Raw genomic sequence first — 22,900 nt, forward strand, 5'->3', positions numbered from 1 at the left:
ATACATCTATCAGCAGTTGAACAACAAAAAAGTGCCTCCATAGGAATTTTCATAGGGGCTCCAGCCTTTAGGATAATAAGGCAAGTATGTGTGCTTCTTATATCAGTGTGATTTTACTAAAGCTGGGAATGAGGAAGCTTTTCTGGGTCTGTTTTGTACCTAGATATAGAAACTAACCACAATTCTGAAAGAGTTTCAATGTGTAATGAATACTTTTTGGACTAAGAGGTAAAGCATAAAGCATATGTATACATTTCCCCGAAGCGAAATAGTGTTAGGTTATTAGATACTCTGCATATGCAATGTGTCAACATATTGTATTCCCAAAATACTCTTACCCGTTAAAGTGCAAATATGATGACACCTTGTATAGGGATCACACTGAAGTACTTTTTGATTTGCCTGCCCACTGTAGAGGTATTGCAGTTTTGCTGATGACTGTCAGGATAGCGGGCAAGGGTAGAAATGAGACAGCAGCTTAATTCACACTGCTTGGAGTTAACAGGATTGAATCAACAGAAGTGTGCTGATGCGGTCTGGCTCAACGATGACATAAGCCTGTAAGCACTCTCTTGCAAATCTTTCGGCCTCCTCGAGGAGCTGTCAAAATCTCCATTCCAATAAGGTTTCCAGATTTAAGATGCAATTTTCTTTTAACTAATTTGGGCAAGTGTCTAGTATACGTTCACGAACATGCTACTTCACCTGATCCCTGTTACTCAAACTCAACTCTATATTACAAGGCACATTTTACTCTCCTGGGTAGATAGCATATCTTGCTAACATACCCCATCACTTCCTCACAAACTCATACTTCTCTTTTCAGTAACACACCCCTTCCCAGAAGGATGCACCCCTCCCCTTTTTATTATTTTTAATGCAAAATCTCTTGGTACACTCATTAAAGTGCCGACCTTATTCCAGTCTGGCTATCTCTAAGCTTTCCCTTACATCACAGCTGCATCACGTGATCAATAGTCTGACTTTACAAAATGAACAGTCTTAGAGTTAAAAACTTTTGATCAAACTGCATGAAACAGGCTCTTAAAAAATTTCCCATGACATTTGCCCCTAGATTTAGTAGCAGGCTGTTGGTAGAAGCTCCTGTGGTGTCATGGCTGGTGAACGCTTGGAGATGGGCTACATGCTGCAGCAGATAAAAGGTCATCTCCCTATCCTTTTCAAAGTCTGTATCTATGTGTGAAGATCTGTGGAGACACAAAGTTTGTGAGGAATGTAGTGCAAAAACCTTTTTACTGCTGCAGATCTCTTAAGATTTGCACAGAACTATGGAGGAGAGGTCCTGAATACATTTGGCTCCCCATGTTTGCCTGAAAATTTATTAAAAATCAGGAAGCAAAAGGATCAACATACTCAAACAGCTCCTGAAATCTTTTATCCATGCAATATGGCCAGCGATGTCTGTTCCATCTCCTATAGCTACTCCTATTGTTAGGGGTCATTTTGCCCAAGTCCTCTCAACCACCTATGCTAAACTCAAAGGACCTACCTGGGTCTACATTATAAAATAGCCCATAGAGATAGCATTATTCCCACACAGGGAATTATCATCTATCTGGGTTAATTGTAATGTATAGTGGCTTCATACAAACTTCCGCAACTTTGCTGTAACTTGTGAGAGCAGCATACTTTCTCTCCTTGCCTTCTAGGATGTCAGAGGCTGCTCTCTCACCATTTCCTCCTCGCTTTCTGAGTCTGGATCTACTATGAGGCGAGAACATGGAGGAGCTACAGAATGGTACATAATTGTTTGCTTATTGATGTGGAGCTGGCATTCTCAATGATCTGGACCTCAGAACCTAATGGCCCCTTTCTCTCACCCTTTCACCTCTCTCTTTCTGGAAAGGTGACCACTAATCTCATTTCTACTCATCTCAACTACTGTAGAAGAGGAAAACGGTGTTCCAAACTAAGGCCCATATTTATTCATGGTTAGTGTTGCCTTAGTGCCATCTTTGGGCGCTAAAACAGCGCTAACCTAACTTCATATTTATATTTTGACACAAGACTCATCTAGTGTCAAAACATTGGGGTTAGTGCCATGTTTAGGATGCATAAAACCACCTTGCATTAATGAGATGCAAGGTAGGCTTTCCCGTCCTAAACACAACGCTAACCCCTAGTGCCATGTTTACCTCTTATTGTAGAAACGACGTGCAACGAGGAAGCAGACCTTAATAATAGTGCTAAGCCCGATTAGTGCCATTATATAACGCCTGGGTCAGACCAGACGTTAGGTTGCATGTAGGCCCATTTTCATGGTGGAACACCAAGCCCCAGGAACACCACCCACTCCACAGGGGCACTACAGAAGGGGTACCACATCCCAGGTAAGTTTAGGTAAGTACAATTTGTTTTGTAAGTAACATTGGGGGGCCCTTACATGGGGGCCCACTGCCTGCACTGGGTATGTTGGGCTTGCCCAGGGGACACTGGTCCCCTGTGGTGGGCATTGGGGTGGTGGTAATGCCTCCTGTCTACACTTAGACAGGAGTCATTTTCTGGCTGCTTGGGCATCAAAAAATTATGCTAGGCTGGTTAGAGGCATATTTTTGGCCGCTAACCAGTCTAATGTAATTTCAGACCCATTAGCGCCATTTTCCCTAACTCCATCCCTGGCTGGCTAGCATATTTTTTGTAGACGCTAGCCATTCCTTAGCTCCATCTTGTGTCATTTAATAAATATGCCACAAAGACGGCTCTAAGGAATGGTGTTAGCCGGCGTTAAGACAAATTATGCCTCATTTTTCATAAATATTGGACTAAGGTCCTCATTTAGAAGGACATTGCGCCACCGGGATGTCACTTTACTGACGTGCCGGTGCTGCAATGCCCTGCTGCATATTTACAATGTGGCGTTAAGCCACTTTTTTGTGGCTTGACACCGCTTTGTAAATACAGCCCCTTTACACGCATCACTTTGCGCAAAAGGGGCGTGCAATCGGTGTTACTGTGGGCATTCCACCAACAACACCGATTGCACTTTGACGCTGTCCCAGATTTATGAGGATTCGTGAACATGAGGCAAAACCAAAAACTAATGCCACCCCATACTTTTATTTCTCCTCGTTTTTGCTTTCCCTATGTGTGCTGCATTTTGCAGCACACATAGGAACAGCAAAACACCATGAATCATTGTTTATGTGCAGGAAGGTGTCCCTTCCTGCACATAAACAATCATTCACTGCAATGCACGTATCATTACACTATGGTGTAAGGGTGCTTCTGTTGCTGTTAGGCAGCTAAATTTAGCACCAGCGCTAGGGAAAACACTGGAGTGCACCATATTGTCTTAAATACGGCACATCCCTGTGTTTTTGAAGTGACACAGCGTGGCGCTGCCAAATTTGGCACAGTGCTCTGCCACTTTCTTGTAAATGGGGCCTTAAAGGCTTATTTACAGGCCCCCTGTGCCACGGAGCGTCGCTTTTAGTGACACTCTGATGGCGCAATGCCCTGCACCATGTTTACAAGGTGGCGTTAAGCCACTTTTTGTGGCTTAACGCTACATTGTAAATACGGCCCCTTTACACACATCACTTAGCAAGAAGTAGATGTGCATGGGTTTTGCTGTGGGTGTTCCACTACAACACCCATTGCATTTTGATGCTGCCCAAGATTTACGATAAATCGTAAACCTGAGGCGGCACCAAAAACTAACACCACCCCAGGGGTGGCTTTAGCATGTCACACCGGGATACCTTCCTGCACATAAGGGACACCTTACTTCAGGAGCGGCTTGCAGTGCTAAATAGGGGTGGGGCGTGTGGGGGATTAATAAAAAAATAAATATACCTGTATTGGCGCCGCCCCCGTCACCACCGTGCTGCTCCTCTCCTGCAGACAGGCTGCAGGCACAGGCTCCCAGCCTGCCCTGCGCCCAATCCTGACGCTGCTCGGAGCAGCATTACGATTGGCTGGGAGAGCCCAGCCAGGGCGCTCCCAGGCAGACTGGGAGCCTTTGCCTGCTCTCTCAAGCCCGGCAATAGAGTGCCGGACTGGAGAGAGCCTACTGCCCATGTGTGTTTGGCCGACCTAATACAGCCACCTCAGTGCTCATCACAGCCTATGGCCTACCCCTTTTACCAACAAACGATAATAAACATAGTTTAATTTTGTTTTCTTTTAAAAGGTTTGCAGCTGCTGCTGTTGGCAGGGGGTGCCATGCTCCTCCAACCTAGTGGAGGAGCCACGCCTGCCTTACTGCACATAAAGAATCATTCCCTGCCATGCAGGTACCCATGCACTATGATGTAAGGGTGCCTGCGTTGGTGCCAGGCAGCTAAATTTAGCACCACCCTAGGGAAAACACAGGGGTGCACTGTATTGTCTTAAATTATGAGCATGCCTATGTTTCTGAAGTGACGCAGCATGACGCTGCACCACTTTCTAGTAAATGAGGCCCCAAATATATAACATTGCCTAGGAGTAAGAGTACCGACTACGCCTATGTTTTCTTGCTTATTCTATCTGTGCTTTGCGGAAATGCCCATCTACTACATTTCTGGCCTCTAGACGAAAAAGTGTTACTTTGCTCAACCAAAAAAGTTTATGTTCTAATTGCAACTGAAAGTCTTCTTCTTTTCTCATGATCTCAGAGCCAGGCACATGTACACCCTCTTTGTTTTACAAAGTCATGTGATCTTTAATTGGAAGCCTTTACGTGAAACACAATACATATGTGCTGTGCCTTTGCCTGCTGAATTGGATCTAATACGATATACCTGGGCACCCCTGGCCGTCCAAATCTGTGATTTCCAGATAAATAATTTTTCTTTTGTTAATAAATCCTATCAGATTTATATTATGTAAAGTTTGATTGCCTTTATCGACTGTATGAAGATTAGTACTGATATTAAAAATTGTCGTTTGGGCAGGTAATGACTATAAAAACAGTGTAGGTGGATCCCGGGTGGGATGAATGGTTCCTGAGATTTTAGGATTTAGAATGTGTGTGTAATCCACAATAGAGGGCAGGAGACTCTGGAAGAGTGCCAAAAAAGGGAAGGTAAAGAGCACCTAGATCTTTTAGTTCAGATCGTTGTGGAAAAACGTGTGCATAAAAGAATGGCACTGATCTAGCCTCCTTGGAACCTCTGTGAGCCTCCAAAACGCTGTGACCGGCGGTTTAAAAATACAAAAGAGGTAACGTGCAAGCACAAAAGAACTCTTGCTCCCCCAAGAAAGCAAATTGGAAAGAGCTGGTTGATCGGTCATTACCCTTCTTACCTTTCTATCCCCCTAACCCCATATGGAATGAGCTGTGGCACAAGACTTGCAGACACTTAATTGTGTATCTGGTGGTAAATAAAAGTGTAGCAAGGAAATGGTGGCATCAATCAATCAATCAGGAATTTGTAAAGCGCACTACTCACCCGTGAGGGTCTCAGGGCGCTGAGGAAGAGGAAGTGACAGGGGGGAGGTGCTGAAAATGCTCGAACAGCCAGGTCTTAAGAAGTTTCCTAAAGGTAAGGAAGTCTTTGGTCTGGTGCAGGTGGGTGGATAGAGTGTTCCACATTTTGGCGGCGAGGTGCAAGAATGATCTACTGCCGGTTGTAGTTCTGCAGATGCATGGGACGGTTGCTAAGGTGAGATCGGCGAAGCGGAGATGCTGGGTCGGGTGTAGAAGGAGAGCCGTCTGTTGAGGTATTCTGGTCCAGTGTTGTGCAGTGCTTTGTGAGCACGGGTGAGGAGTTTGAAGGTGATTCTCTTGTTGACTGGGAGCCAGTGCAGGTTCTCAGGTGGTCTGTGATTTGGCAGTGGCAAGGGATGTCCAAGATGAGGCGTGTGGAGGTGTTGCAGCCTCTTCTGGAGTTTGGCTGTGGTTCCTGCATAGAGGGCATTGCCATAGTCCAGTTTGCTTCTTACGAGGGCCTGGGTGACTGTTCTTCTGGTTTCGGTGGTTATCTGTTTGTAGATCTTTCAGAGCATGCAAAGGGTTTTGAAGTAGGAGGAGGAGATGGAGTTGACTTGTTGGGTCATGGTTAATGAGGAGTCCAAGATGAATCCTAGGTTGCGTGCGTGGTCGGTGGGAGTCAGAGCGGCACCAAGAGTGGCAGGCGACCAGGAGTCATCCCATGCGGAGGGGGTGGAGCCGAAGATGAGGACTTCCATCTTGTTGGAATTGAGTTTGAGGCAGCTGCTCATCATCCATTCGGCAATGGCCTTCATTCCTTGGTGAAGGTTGGTCTTGGTGGAGTCCTTGGTGAGGATAAGGATCAGCTGGGTGTCGTCGGCGTATGAGATGATGTTGAGCTTGTGGGATCGGGTGATGTTAGCGAGTGGGGCTATGTAGACGTTGAAGAGGGTCGAGCTGAGGGACGAACCCTGGGGTGCGGTGCTCATGATTTTGGTGGCCTCCGAGCGGAATGAGGAGAGCCAGACTTTCTGGGTTCTGCCTTTGAGAAAGGAGGTGACCCAGTCTAGGGCTCTGGCGTGGATTCCTGCATTGCTGAGGTGTGAGCGTAGGGTGTGGTGGCAGACAGTGTTGAATGCGGCCGAGAGGTCCAGGAGGATGAGGGCCACGGTTTTGCCATTGTCCAGTATGGTTCTGATGTCGGCAGTGGCGGCAATGAGGGCAGTTTCGGTACTGTGGTTGCTGCGGAATCTGGATTGGGAACGGTCCAGGGTGCAGTTTTCCTCGAGGAAGCAGGTTAGTTGTCAGTTGACAGCCTTCTCTATGACTTTTGCCGGGAAGGGGAGCAGGGAGATCGGCCGGAAGTTCTTGAGGTCTTTTGGGTCCTCCTTGGGTTTTTTGAGAAGGGTGTTGATCTTGGCGTGTTTCCAGCTCTCCAGGAAGGTGGCGGACTCAAAGGAGCTGTTGATGATCTTCCGCAGTTGGGGTGCGATGACGGAGCTTGCTTTGTTGAGGAAGTGGTAAGGGCAGGGGTCAGATGGAGAGCCAGAGTGGATGGTGTTTATGATTTCGATGGTTTCGTTGTCGTTGACAGGTGTCCAGGAGAGCAGGAGGTTGGTCGGAGGTGAATCTGTGGTGTTGGTGGTTGCTGGGGGTGTCTGGGTGCTTAAGCTGTCGTGGATGTCTGCAATCTTGCGGTGGAAGTAGGAGGCTAGGGAGTCGCAGAGGTCTTGGGATGGTGGGATGTCGTTGGCATTGGAAATCAAATGCTTAAAAAGCCCCAACCAAAGGAACTCCTTCCTATGTGATGTACATCAGTATGGTGAAAACATGTGCTAGTATATTGGGTTAGGTGAGCTAGCAGTGAGGATTAAAAGCATTTTTCAGAAGAAGAAACCTTTGGTATTGAGCGCTTGAATAACGTTGCAAAACTATTAATGGGTCCTTAGTATAAATTTGGCAAGTGTGCAGTCTTTCTAAATCAGTACAAGGCAGCTATAACTTGTAAGCGCTAATCTCAGTCACTGGAATTGAAAATCAACCTTGAGAAACTAGGATACCTAAGTAGTTACTTGAGGGATCGACTAAGAGTACATGACTGCTCTGCAAAGTCTTCTTTTATTAGTGAGAATTAAGAAATAGTAGAGGAAACCTTTATTGCAGGGTATGCTGTTTGTCCTCTACACTATGTTTAAAATTGTCACTTAGAAATTATGAGCTCTGTTCAAGTAGCAGAACTAATTGATGTTACTTGTGCATGTATTCTACCTGATAACTATAACAGTACTCAGTTATATGAAATATGCCTTTGTGGTCATCTACAATTTAGGGATTCACTCTTGTTCCTCGCCTCTGCCGGAGTCCCTATCAAAAGGCGGAACAATGTAAAATAATGGCTCAATGCCCTTGAACTGCTATCTAAATATACTACTGTTAATCATGATGCTCATCAGCCTTCGCAAGATAATGGGGGTCATTACGACCCTGGCGGCCGGTGGTATGTTGGCGGTAACACCGCCAACAGGCTGGCGGTGTTCCGCCAGAAATTATGACCGTGGCGGAATTGCCACAGCCATACCGCCGGCCCCTCCACTTTCCCGCCAGGATTCCGCCTGGCGGTCATAATCCCCAGGGCAGCGATGCCAGCACCGCTGCCCTGGGGATTATGAGTCCCCGACCGCCGGCCTGTCCATGGCGGTACACACCGCCATGGAAAGGCCGGCGGTAAAGGGACTTGGGGTGCCCCTGGGGGCCCTTGCACTGCCCATGCACTTGGCATGGGCAGTGCAGGGGCCCCCAGGCATAGCCCCGTCGCGCATTTCACTGCCCGAATTTCGGGCAGTGAAATACGCGACGGGTGCTACTGCACCCGCTGCACATCAGCATTGCCGCCGGCTCTATTACGAGCCGGCTGCAATGTTGATGTGACATTTCCGCTGGGCCAGCGGACGGTAACACTGTTACCGTCCGCTTGCCCAGCGGAAACGTCATAATAGGGAGACAGAAATACCACCGGCAATGGCGGTATTCTGTCTCCCGCGGCCTCGGCGGTCTTTTGAAAAGACCGCCGAGGTCGTAATGACCCCCAATATGTCCAGAGGCAATTCCCTGGCTGACCAAACTGCTAAAAAGCCTGCCTCATCTATAATGATTGAAGTCACTTTGTATGCTTCTTAGGTTGCAAAGCCACTCATACCCTGCAAAAATGATCTTTCCAAGTTACAAGTAAGTGCCCCAAAACTGAAAGAAGTTTGTGGGTAAAGCCAGACTGTAAAAGGGACTCATATGGGGAGTGGAGGGACAAGTAAAGGAGAGCGGTTGCCTTGAAAGTGTTGCTCTCAAACCTTGCCCTCCTGAACATGGTGTCATCAACTAAAGAAGAACTGGCATGGTTTGTGCTAACAGCACTCATTGGTTTGCGCGTTTTTCCCTTGTACTGCTCAACAGTATTGTCATTCATGTACAACTTTCCAAGACTGCCATGTTGGAAAGAGTGTCAAAGATACCCCTGCTAGACATCCAGCTCCATGGGGAATTTCGTCCGCATTCAAAACGATTTCCTACAAATGCCTTGATGTTCTTATGTTTATGTTCCAGGTCTAATATGCATTGTCTGTGAATGGAATGAAGTCTATCCATCTGCTCAAACAGACACATTCTCCATAGCTAAGAAACTACTTAGAGATTTTTTCCTGAGGTTTGCAATTCCTCTTCAGTTAGGGAGTGACAAAAGTATTCACTTTATCTTGTATTTAGTCAACAGACTATAGGCCAGATGTAGTAAGAACTGATCGCAGAACAACTCATCACACTTTGTGACCAGCATTTCTGAAATCAGCAAAAAAAATTATGATCTGACCTACGTAGTAAGAGGTCAGTTGTAAAAGTCCAATTGGAGTGATTGGCTCTGATTGGTGACCATCACACTGTTGGGGGCAGTAAACCACGGGGAAAAAAAATTGAGCGTACCATCCTGAGCTGGGAGAGTAGAAAGATTCAATGGACTTAAAAGAAAAAGATAGTTAAGATTTGCAGTGGAACAAAGCTTACGTGGTTCGAAACTCTGATCAGCTCAAGCCACCGCTAACTAAAAGTCTACAAGAAATTAATGTTTCATCCACTGTTTCACCGCAGTGTCTCTAGACTTGTTTGATATGCATCTAAATGATAATGTGACTATGCAGCACTGCAGACTACTGATTTGCAGCTTCTAGGCCCAGGTGCCAGCTGCCCACTTCCCCGACTGTAGCCCTTCTCGGTCTGCAGCCTGGTGACTAGGTGCACAGGAGGGTTCATCAATCAAACATAGCTCACCAACCCTCCTGCTACCCATAGGCACTGCTGTAAAGTGCCAAACACTGTTGCCTGGATTCAAGCATTGCACTGCAAGAGGACCATTGAATTGAGAGACTCCAGACCTGCTGACTGAACTGCCCTTGCATCTGTTTCTGTCAGCTGAGGAGGTTGTGCAACATCTGTGTGAGCTGATACAGCCTCCGCAGATCTCTGTGCTCCTGCCCAAGCACTCTGTTGTTTCTATGCAGTTGCATAGATCTCAATATGCTGAAGCTCCTCCTACTGACTAAAGCTACAGCCTAGGACCCAGCAATCAGAAGCCATCCAGCTATGTGAAACATCAGCTGGCTTTGCGGGCCCATTTTATTTCCAACCAGCTTCGTTGACTGACCGTCTAACTTTGTCTGGAAACTGAGGCTGGTAGTTGTGAAGCAATCAGCAGCACTGAGCCCGTTGCCCCCTCCCCCCCTCCGGGATAAACTATCCCTCTATAAATACAATACTTTCCTGCAAATTACAGAGCAATACAAACAAAATTTGAACCTCCCTTCATACTGGATGTGCCCCTACCTGCCCATTAATTCTATTGTAGTAATGCCCATAATTCTGATTATGTTTGATTGGAATGATCAATGTGATGATTTACATATTTACAGCCCCTCATTTCAGATCATGATTATCTAGTCACTTGCCTTTCACTTGCTTGTCAGGCAATGCCCTTGTCTGACCAAGGCATTATATCTCCTGCTGTTCATCTTACTGCTACTTCTCATGGACTGTTGTCAGACTCTATTCGTCAGGCCACTAAGCAAAGAGGGCTACTGGGTGCCAACTATGGTGGTTGGGGTCATTTGCCATTGGTCATACTATGGCTATGCAAACAGGGTCAAGTACAACCCTTTCTGCACTTGACTCTCAATGCAGTGAGAGAAAGATTCTCAGGGAAGTATTGTAGGAACTGAAGATCCAAACTCAACATTCAACCAATAGATGCAGTAACATATTGTCCAGACCATTGTTGTTTCTGTAAAAGGAACTACTTTAAACTTGCAGCAAAACTCAATACTTCCCAGCTTATTAGGAAAGCCACATAGGACTGTAACCTAAATTGTAATTTCAGTGAGGCACTATACCCACCTTTCCACTGTTCTCTCCCTGCTGTGGTAAGGATCCCATGATTATAGTCCCCATCACACTACGGGCATGTTTATCAATTAGGGACATGTGCCGATGGTTCACTTGTCAATTACACATCTCAGTACAATGTTTTTCACCCCTTGTGTTCATGTGGCAAAATTCTCAAGCTTGTGTAACAGACTCCTCTATGCATGTTACTCTCTTATACTACATACTAAGCCATACATTCATGTTCTGGTGATCATTACAATCCTAGAGGTGCATGGAGTGGTTCATGCCGCAGCAACTTCTTTTCTATTGTGCTAGCAGCATCAGCCTTGCATTGGAAGAGAATTTGCGGGATGCAAGTGGCTGGGCCGGCCTGCATGGCTGGAAGTGCTGGCCTTCCCGGATGGTGGTAGATATGTGCTCAGATTTTGCAGTCTCTACCTCTAGACCGAGTCATCCCTGTGTTGTTGTTGCTTCTGTAGTAGCAGCCCTCAGGCCGAACAGGCCTTCCTGCTTCAGAGGCATTGCAGCTTCACTTCCCAATATAAGCAACAACACCACCAGTCTCTTTAGGCCATGGTGGTTTGCATGGTGGCACTGTAGTATTTGGTTTTGTAAATGCTGTAATACAGCTAAAACAAGACCCACTCAGAGAGACTGTGGAAATCTCTTCACAGCACTGGTTATTACTGGCTTCACTGTGTAAAATCGTCAGCTTTCTCTGGGTTCTCCTCATGCCAGGAACATGCTTGATGTTTTCTTCTGGACAGCATGCATGGCAGAATTTTAGAGCAGGAAAATGGGAGAATTTGAAAAAAAATTATTGCAATGCAATTTTCACATTGACTTACATTGAAGGTTATACGATTTTAGGCAGGAGACAGCTGAAGTAGAACAATGTTTGTCATAAAAAATCAGGGGTATCCTGCCTGAATGAGGTCTATTGTAATGTATGGGACAGTCTTCTCCTAAAGGACCAGCATGCTCCTTCCCTCTTTCAGGAGGCAGACAGGCTTCTAGGCTTTTCTAGCAGACCGTCATTTTCTCCAGCAGAAAGGGCAGACTCCAGGTGATGTCTCTTCAACTTTAGGAGAGTAGCTAAAGTTGGATAGTTTGGAACCTACTTTTATAAACATGGGCTCTCACTGAAAGTTACAAAGAGACTGTTCCAAACAGGAGAATCGTAAACAAGGGAAAAATGAAGTGTGGCAGTTCTGGACCATTGCTGTGATTAACCTTCCTGAAACAGTAATCAGAAACAGACAAAAGGACAGGCCCTCCCTAGAGACTTCTTCAGTTAAACAACAGAGAATGCAGTTCCTCTTCTCAACCTTACCATATACCAAACAACAGTGATCAGGAATTACTAATTAGTAGCATTTTTTCTAAAAAGGTGTCTCTAAAGGTAGCACTATCTCCTTTACCCTCAGGTGGGTTGAGACAGGTGACCTGGTGTGCAAAATAACGATCGATTGGAATGTGACGTTAGTGATTATCAGTGGCTGAGATTAATTCAAGCATTCCATCCATCACTTTTTTGTGTACTTTAGAGTGTCACCATAGCTGGGACAAGTATGTCTAGACGTGGGTTCCGTGCACTTTGTGTGATTGGAACCAAGCTATGCCTTGCTGATGAACTCTATGTAGGGCAAAACCTGCCCTGCGTTACTTGTGTCCCAGTTCAGGGCAATTTGGGCTGAACTATTACCACTCGAGCAGGGGCAAGACCGAATGCATATGGCTAGGTCCCAACTGAGGTGGCATGATATGCAAAATAACGATGGATATGGATGCGACCCGAGTAATTACCAGTGGTTGAGATTAATTCAAGCATTCCATCCATCACTTTTTTGCATACTTTAGTGTGATGCCTTAAGTGGGGCGGGTATGTCCAGGTATGAGTAACATGCACAATGTGTCACTGGAACCAAGCTATACCTTGCTGATGAGCCCTAAGTAGGGTGAAACCAATCCTGGGTTGCTTGTATTCTGGTTCAGGGAGATCTGGCTTGACAGGTCATACTGAACTGTTCACACTGTAGCAGGCTCAAGACAGTTTTGCATATGGCTAGGTCCCAACTGAGGTGCTATGGTGTGCAAAATAACAGTGGATTTGGATGTGGCCTCCATAATTATCAGTGGCTGAGATAAAATCAAACATTCCACCCATCACTTATTTTGATACTTTAGACCATCCACCTTCACTTCAGTGTTTGGGTCTCCACTCTCCAGGTACCATAACGCAGGCAATACAATTCCATTGTCTGGGGGAAGCAGTCCTTATCCCCTATCTCGTGCCATGCTATACCAGGTGCATCCTATTTGGATTCCACTGGCCCCAGATCTCAGACTCACACTCACTGTAAATACAACCACTCAAACATTCACACAGGACAGGGGTACATGTCTGTTTACCATGCATGGCATGAACCCAGAACAATTGGTTTAAGAAGTTGGAAATGTGAAATGTGAGTGTCTTGGGTTTGGTGAAAGTAGAATGCTCATACCATGCGTACTGAGCCAATTCCTTAGACTGTCTTCACTAAAGTGAACCTAATGCGAACCATCTATATTTTTGGAGCGCTGATGGTACATAGTGGGGCTATCAAAAGACCTGGTACATACTACGTCTGCGGAAATAGAGCCTATGGTGTTTCCCAAAGACTGATCCTCATCCTGTTACCCTGTTTCTATTGTATCTAGCCATAATACACTCTACTGCTAAACTCCTTTCTGAAAGAGGCTACCTAGTGCTGCCTAGAGAAATATCCTAAATTGCTTGCTTCTTGCTATCCTATTAATTATCTGTGGAGCAGCAGTCAATCAAAGGAATTCAGCAATTAGCCAAGGTATTTGATGAGGTAGGGAATTTCAGTGGGTTAATCTTTGACCAATTAGAAACACAATAAACTATAATTTTACAGAATAGGACAGCCCTCAATTTTGTCTTGGCTGCCAACGTTGGAGTTTTCACAGTTGTAGATTCAGAGTGTTTTTTTTACCTTCATACCAAATTTTTCTTTAGACATTCATAACTAAAGTGTTAAGAGCTTACATAAAATTGATCATTGGATGAGTTCTGAATTGTAGATCGTTTTGTTGTGGTTGAGAAGTATTTTTAGGCTTTTAGGAATGACATTTCCTGAATTTACTTTGTTATTTGAATATTGGTTTATATAATTAACTGAGTCAACAGTTTCACAAGAACCACTGATGATGCTGGATATTGGTGATGACATAGATTACAAATCTGATTATATTTCTTTTGAATGTTTCAAATATTTTGAACCTGATGTAAACTTGGAAGTTAGCCTCTTAACCCCTTCACTGCCAGGCCTTTTGCCCCTCAGGTGCCAGGCCTTTTTTGGCTATTTGGGCAGTTCGCACTTAGGCCCTCATAACCTTTTGTCTACATAAGCTACCCATGCCAAATATGCGTCCTTTTTTCCCAGCATCCTAGGGATTCTAGAGGTACCCAGAGTTTGTAGGTTCGCCTGGAGGAGACCAAGAAATTAGCCAAAATACATAAAAATGTCATTTTTAAAACAAATGGGAAAAAAGGGCTGCAGAAGGCGGCTTGTGTTTTTTCCCTGAAAATGGAATCAACATCTTCCCAGCATTCAGGAACAAACAGACTTGAATCTGAATACAACCACATTTTGCAACAGAATTTTTGCACGTTACTGGGACATTCCCCATTTTTACTATATTTTGTGCTTTTAGCCTCCTTCCAGTTAGTGACAGAAATGAGAGTGAAACCAATGCTGGATCCCGGGCAGTTAAACATTTCTGAAACGTAGATAAAATTCTGAATTCAGTAAGGGGTCATTTGTGTAGATCCTACAAGGTTTTCCTACAGGAACTAACACCTGAAATAAAAAAATGTTGAAATTGAGGTGAAGAAAACAGATATTTTTCTCCACGTTTTACTCTGTAACTTTTTCCTGCAATGTCAAATTTTTAAAGCAAAGTACAGCTACATCTCCTGGACTCTTCTGGTTGCGGGGATATATCGGGCTTGTAGGTTCATCAAGAACCCTAGGTGCCCAGAGCCAATAAATGAGCTGCACCTTGCAATGGGTTTTCATTCTATACCAGGTATACAGCAATTCCTTTGCTGAAATATAAAGAGTGAAAAATAGCTATCAAGGAAACCTTTGTATTTCCAAAATAGGCACAAGATAAGGTGTTGAGAAGCAGTGGTTATTTGAACATCTCTGAATTCCCGGGTCCCCAAATTAGCATGTGAATTACAGTGCATTTCTCAAATAGACGTCTTTTTTACATACTGTCTTACATTTTGAAGGAAAAATGGTGAGAAAGACAAGGGGCAATAACACTTGTTCTTCTATTCTGGGCTCCCCCAAGTCTCCCGATAAAAATGGTACCTCACTTGTGTGGGCAGGCTTACAACCAGGGGAGCGACCCTTGCCTAACGGATCGCCCCACAAATCCAAAAAAAAAAAAAAATAAAAAAAAAAATGACCCTTGGTGCCTAGAGGTTTCTGACTCCCCCCAAGTGGGGGCAGAAATCACCTAAAACAAATTTGCCCCCCAAGAGAGCGAACCTTGCCTAAGAGGTCGCTCCCCTCGCGTAAAACTGACAAAAATACAATCCCAGGTATCTAGTGGTTTCTGCCCTCCCCTTGGGGGCAGATTGGCCTAATAAAAATAGGCCGATCTGTCCCCAAGCGGAGCAGAAATGGTGTGAAGATAATTTTGCCCCCAGTGTAGCGACCCTTGCCTAAGGGTTCGATCCCCACTTCTTAAATAAATAAATAAATAATCCCTGGTGTCTAGTGGTTTCTGCCCCCCTGGGGGCAGATTGGTTTAATTAGAATAGGCTGATCTGCCCCCAAGGGGGACAGAAATGGCCTTCAAATAATTTGCCTTCCCGGGGGGCGGCCCTTGCCCAAGGGGCTGCTCCCCTTATTGCATATATAAAAAATAAAAAAACTCCCTGGTGTCTAGTGGCATTTCTGCTGCCCGATTGCTTCACGATCGAACAGCAGAAATGCTGAAAGAGACATCAAAGGAAAGGAAAGGCCTTTCCTTTCTTTTGATGCCTCTCTCGCTCCCTCCACATGATCGTAAGAGAAATGCTTTTGCATTTCTCTTCTGATCTGCTCAGGAAGATAAGCTTCCAGCGATGTGGGGGCAGCCTCTGATGAGGTCAGCGTGCGATCGTGCGCTGACGTCTTCAAACGCAACAGAGGGATCCGGGGGTGGAGCAGGGGGTGGAAGGTTAAGCGATTCCCCTATCATCCCTGCCCAGGGGAGGGTGGTGCCAGGCCTTCGGGGGGAGCGCTTCCCCCAAAGGCCGGTAGCAGGGTGTAACAGTTGCATCCTGTGCACCCGAACGGTGCTGCCCAGGACGTAACCGTTGCGTCCCGGGCACCGGAGGGGTTAATAATCATTGATATGTCTTACTTTACACAAAAATATACTACTAGAGGAAATAGTTGATAATGTAAACCATTATCTTAACATAACTGTAACTGCTCCTCCCATGTTTTCTAGCACGTGTTAACTACCGAACCATGATTTTTTGAGCCTCTCTTTCACTTCATGGTTCTCTAGAAGAAAAAATGTTGATTAGCGTGCTCCGCTAAAAAAGTTTACATTTCTCTTAGTACAGAAGGTCATCCTCCTTTCTCTGAATCCTAGATCTAGACATGTGCACTCTCTTTGTTTTAGGAAGTCATGTGATCACAAATTGGAAGCCTGTAAGTGAAACACTATAGTCCAGATTTACAAAAAAGAGAAATGCAGGGATGCACCATATTTAGAAAAATACAGCGCACCCCTGTTTCCTCCTGCGCAGGTGCAAATTTAGCTGCCAAACGCAGGCATCCTTGCACCATAGTGCAAGGGTGTCTGTGTTGAGGGGAATAGATTGTTTATGTGCAGGAAGGTGTCCCTTCCTGCACATAAACAATCTACAATGGCGATTTGGCACTTCTATGTGTGCTGCAGAATGCATCACACATAGAAGTACCAAATCGTCATTTTTGAATGATTTTTTATGTGCAGGAAGGGAAACTTTCCTGCACATAAACAATCATTTGTGGCTTTTTGCTCTTTCTATGAGTGCTGCATTCTTTAGCACACATAGAAAAAGCAAACACGAGGAGGGATAAAAGTATTCCTCTTTGTTGCGCCATACTAACACCACCCTGGGGAGGTGTTAGTTTTTGGCATTGCCATAGATTTACGATTTCTTGTAAATCTGGGACAGTGTCAAAAGCAATGGGTGTTGCTGTGGAACGCCCACAGCAACTCCCATTGCACTCCCCTCTGCTGCAGAAAACTGCAACGGAGGGGCCCATATTTACAAGGAGGCGTTAACCCGCAAAAAGTGGCTTTATGCCTCCTTGTAAATATGGTGCAGTGAACAGCGCAAACGGAGCTTTCCTAAAAGTGACTCTCTGGTGGTGCTAGGGCCTTGTAAACCTGGTCCTATATATTTAACTTTGCGTAATGAATTTGTTCCACCATGGTTTGCGGTGGGACCCTCTGGCTGACTGAATCTGTGGTTCAGAGATAATAACTTTTGTTTGTTAATAACTCCTTTCAGACTCTGATCGGTGTGTGCACAGGTTTTTTTGACACTCGAGAACCCAATGAAAATTATATTTAGATAGGACATTTTGAATGATGTTTGCCAGTATTGGCCAGTTTATTATGTTTAATGATAGTAGATGGGGCAATCTCAATCTTCACACTTATGCACCATCCGATCCAAAAGATAATAATATGACTCGGATACTCTGCAGCACTAATAACATTTCGGATTTTGATTTAGAAAGAGTACTGTGGTTTGCTTTTGTTAGAAAAATGTATATCTGCAGTTGGGTGAACTAAATTTGTGGTTGCACACGATCTGGCAAAGTGATAGCTTAGTCCTGGGATTTGAATCTCTTGCACAATCACAGCCCAAGTTATATAACTTACTGCACAAGAGTCACTGTAGTGTATTTATTACTAGTTTAAAGCACTGCCCAATTGTTAAGGTGTGTTTTTGTTCTTCTCCAGTCTGTCCAGGATGAAAACATGAGCTTCAAAGAAGAAAACGTAATACAAGTTGTATTTGACTTCTTTATGGCAGGTTCTGAAACTACTACTGCCACCCTGGCCTGGGCCTTCCTCTACCTGCTGGCAAATCCTGATGTTCAAGGTAACTTTGTATTGGGTGATGTTAGTCTCCCATTGACAGGCAAACCAGAATGACAGGTTTGCATAATCAACTGCTCCCATGATCTCCTAGATCACCACAGATTAAAAGGTCTGCAAGCACCTTTTAGAGGCACTAAAGGCATAAAAATTTAGAATTGTCACTGAAAAGCAGACACATTGTTTTCTTACATGTTGGTGTCATATGGAGAGGATTAGCTGATTTACATTAAGGTCAACTGTGAGTAATTTAGAATTTTGCCTTCTAATTTTAGTTTTTCACCAAGATTGTGATATCTTTTTCACTGATGCAGTTCTTGCCTCACTAGCATGAACCCTACACTGCCAGCAAGTACGCCATGCTGTGGCTATGGAAACACATTTTCTTTTTATTTTCTGAACATAAACACCCAGAGTTTAGAGAGAATACAAAAAAATTGCCCCTGGTTTACTCAGAGATGTATAATAGGACATTGGGGACCTTTCATATTCTAGATGTCTGAGTATGCAGGCTATGAGGTATGCCTACCGTACATTACCTGAGGTTTAGGTTTTCGCTTCTTCTTTACTTAGTGAAGGTTCTTCCTTTTTTGGAGTATGTGAGAAGCAAGTGAATGGGGAAACATCCAGTGTTCACCAGCTGACTTGTTAGTAGCGATCTTTAAATGTTACCCAGAGTTTTTATAAATAGTGCTCTACAGCCATACCTAGCAGCTTTAGTGCAGCTTGGTGATTCTATATTGTAGAGGGCGATAGGAAATCTTGTGGTAAGGTTCTGTGAACATTCTAAAGATGAGCATATGTTATGATCCTTAATCATATATACGGGGTCACACTGGCCGGTGCCAATGTGGCGGTAGAACCGCCAACAGGCTGGCGGTACATACCGCCACATTATGACATTGGTGGCTTGGCTGAAGCCAACCCTCCAATGTACCACACCGACCGCCATGGTGGTAGAAGCCGCCGGGTTGGAGATTGCAGTGGCTACTGTACCGCTGGCGACATTATGACCCTGCCTACCGCCATGGTTTCCGTGGCGTTCGTTACGCCATGAAAACCATGGTGGTAGGCCCTACCAGTGACAGGGAATACTTCCCTGTCACTGGTAGGTGGCCCACCCCCCAACACTCCCCAGACAACCCCACCCCCTCACTTCCCCTCCATCCACGCTCTCCCATCCATTCCACCCCAAACATGCACACTTGCAGGCACACACCACGCATTCACACACTCACTCACACAGTCAAACATGCATGCATTCATTCATTCACGCACACAACCATGTCACATTCACAATGACACGCAGACACGCATTCACATATTCATTCACACACGCATTCTCACACATGCATACATGCACGCAAACAACACTACACATACATTCGCATTCACGCAAACACTCACACATTCATGCACTCCCCCCCCCACACACACACACAGCACCCCACTCCCCTGTCGGAATCCCGACTTACCTGGATTCAGGGGGTCTTCCGACAGGGGATGGGCGCTGCTACAGCCAGCAGCACCCACGAGCAGAACACCGCCAGGCCATATTATTTTTCATAATACGGCTGGCAGCGATCTACTGGCGTGGCGCTGCTGGTGGTAGCAGGGCTACCTTAACACCGTCCCCCAGTATGGCCACAGCCGGATTTCCGCGCTTCTTGTGGCAGAAATCAGGCTGTGATCATAATCTGGCGGATGGCTGGTAGGGACGGTCTTTTGGCAGCCGCCGCCACGGTGGTAGGCAGCACTTACCGCCATTGCCTAAATGAGGTCCATAATGGTCCCCCAGTATGTCACAGTTATCATAATGGGTATGCTCTATTTGCTTCAAGGAGGCTGAGAAGATTGATCAGATCAGAATTGTATATTATAAAGAAGGACCAGATTGATGTCCTATTTTAGGATAATCTCTAGCTATGTAAGTGATTTTGCTTGTATTCATTGTATGTTAATGTAACTCCTGCACATATCATTTAAGTATTGCGTGACTCCTGTCTGCATAAACAAATATTTGGTTATGGAAAGTCAATGAAAATAGAAAATGGATTAATTGAAAAAGATTGTGAGCATGATTGATGTTATCACTATGCTCATGTGAGGAAGGCAGGTTGTTCTTTCTAATTCCCTGTAAATACATGTTTGGTAACTTACCCAAGGTTAACCTTAGCTTTCTGTCTTATTATGTAGACAGTAGTGCCCCCTCTAAAATCCCTTCCTTTTCTCTCCTGATTCCCTTCTGTATTCATACTTCCTTGCTGCTTCTTCTGCCATTTCCTTTTACATTCACTCTTCTCCACCTGCTTTTCTGTTTATATTATGTCTAAGACAGGGCCTTAGGACATGTCTCTTATTTTTCTTTATCCATACCTCTGCTGCTCTCTGCTTCTCTGGCCCCAGTGAAATCCTTCTGCTTCACCAGTCTGTCTATTTTATTTCCTTCTTCTTTCCTTTTATTTAGAAGACTGAACCAAGCGTTTTTGTCCTAACTCATTTTCCTTTCATTCCATAGTAGAACTGAAAGAGAGACTTCCAAATGCGTGCTTTTGAAATAGCCAATTTATTTGACCCTTTCTAGGGTTAAAAAAAAAAATATTTGTGTATGCTATTCCAAATTTGGCTGGAACTGTGAGCAGCGTTTAACCATAACCAACGACAAACTGCATCTGATGCTTTTGTACAATATGTTGTCTACGATGTCTTTCTTTCTTTCTTTTCTTGACATTTTCTCCAAATTGGCAGCAACATCCAGCCACGTTTGCAGATCTGGGGTGGACCCAGACTAAAAAATAGGTTCCCATGCAGGTTCTTCTGCATATTAAGTAGGTAAACCAGTGGTACCTACCCCACAGACAGACACCACTTGTGCTTGCCTGTGAGTGGTGCTTTTTTTCCTTTACTTTTTGAGGGCAACTTCTCTTCAATATGTACCTCATATGTGGTCTTTTCTAGGTGAGAAATCTAAAATAAGTCAGAAATGTATCCACACTCTTCAATTCATTGAGGTTATTCCCCAAAAGACAATCTATATAAATGTTTCTTACTCTTGCCACAGCTCTTTATTTTGTCATCCACCTGAAGCAGTATCAGACTCAGCATCACAGGAGAAGATGTTATTTATGTCTCACTTGGCCATAGCGCTGCTTCTTGGGAGAAGTTTCCCACAGCGAACAAATGGCTGCTTTATGCCTCGTAATCCTGGCCCAAAATCCCAAAGAAAAGTGACCATTTGCCCAGCTGCATAGGCAATTCAGAGGTACTGGTGTGTGCTTAGAGGCATTTAGGCCCATATTTAGACTTTTTTTGTGCCGCACTTGCGTCACTTTTTGACGCAAAAGCGGCGCAGACTTACAAAATACAATTATATTAGGTAAGTTTGCGCCACTTTTTCGTCAAACAATGACGCAAATGCGGCGCAAAAAAAGTATAAATACGGGCCTTAGTTTGAACCCTCAACACATCATATGGTGGATACGTATGTTCAGAACGTAGTGTGCTACTATGTGTGAAAGAGGAGATTAGCATTCTGTGGAAAGGGTTCCAACCTTGTTAGTGTAATTGTGATGGATGTGGCCCTTCTGCTGGAGCGTAGCTCTTATAATTAAAATTAACATGAAAATGTTTATGAACTAATGCATAATAATGCCGCATAGAAAATGTATGAATGTGTTTTTACTAAACGTGACTCTGAAATGTGCCCACGGGGAGTGGCCGTCAATATATACGGGGACTAATGAAATTGACTAATAATGAGTTATTAAGGCACTAATGTATAATTTTGTACTAGTATTAAGAGTTATACATTAAGGTTTTGCTAATTAATTCACTAGGCCTTAGTTAGCATGAGTCGGGGCCTAGCTGCCCGGTTTCATATTAAATGTGTTTTTCTAACGTGCAGTGTGCTGACTTGCTGAAGGACATGTAATCGTATTTTTCTAGAAGCTAGAAGATGAGTGTAGCTGTAGTAGATCCGTACTCATGAAACTCGACTTGTTCAAGGAGACATTCTTACTGAATGCAACAGTGTAGACTTGCAAAAGGTACAAGGTCGCCTAAACCGGTATAGACAATGGACCTACTGACTGGAGATGAGAGAGGACCATGATAATATGAAATCATACCGGACATTCTACCCGTTCGGAGACGTCAATCACCAGAACCAATAAACTACGTGAGAACTGTTATGAGGTGACAATTTTGATAGTATGACTGAAAAACCATTGGATGGAGATAGTGGGGTGCCAAACCTGCCCAATTAGAAATTAGGGGACTGTACAACAGAAAAGGGATAAAAACCTTTGACACGAGGAGCCATTAGCAGATGCCATTGCGAATTTCTTGCTATTACCCAGAAACTTTGTCACTCTGCCTAAAGACTTTGCTGTTTGACTCTTCAAACCATCCTCACCCTTACCTTGCCCGTTCTATACTTCTCCTACTTATGAGGGAAGTGTGCCTACTTACCATGTCTGGCTGAACTTTGCTGTGTTTCCTGGCTGATGGCGAATCAACTGATGTCCTGAGGACGAAGACTGACCCTGTATGCTGACCCATTACGGAGGGTAACTATATGATGATGAAATTGTAATTGTCTGTTTGCCTTTCCTTTCTAGGTACCAACTGCTTATTTTGACAGGGACCATAGTTAGATTTTTTTCTAAATTTGTGTTAGCAAACATTTTTTTGCATGAAGCCCAACATGCCATTGCTCATTCGAGGTTAGTTAAGGGGTTCACTAAACGGACGCAAATAGACAAATGACTGAATCAATGATTTGTTGGAATAATGCGCTAATGATACTCTGCTAAGGTTAACTTATGTTGACGTTGTGTTATGTTCTAATGTTCGTGATCTTTGCTTTGATGAAATCTTATTCGAGTTGCCATATTATGACAATGCTGATGTGTTTCATGGTTTTGAGAC

General features: G+C 44.5%; 1 protein-coding gene across 1 annotated transcript in view; it reads left to right on the forward strand.

Moving 5' to 3' along the window:
• LOC138282376 (cytochrome P450 2J5-like) overlaps positions 1-22,900 on the forward strand; it is a 377,554-nt gene that overhangs the window by 210,762 nt on the left and 143,892 nt on the right. Inside the window, exon 6 of the mRNA XM_069219857.1 lies at positions 17,834-17,975. Coding sequence (XP_069075958.1) covers positions 17,834-17,975 — 142 coding nt within the window. The remainder of the gene's footprint in view (positions 1-17,833; positions 17,976-22,900) is intronic.

This window comes from Pleurodeles waltl, chromosome 2_2, assembly GCF_031143425.1.
Source record: "Pleurodeles waltl isolate 20211129_DDA chromosome 2_2, aPleWal1.hap1.20221129, whole genome shotgun sequence".
NCBI lineage: Eukaryota > Metazoa > Chordata > Amphibia > Caudata > Salamandridae > Pleurodeles > Pleurodeles waltl.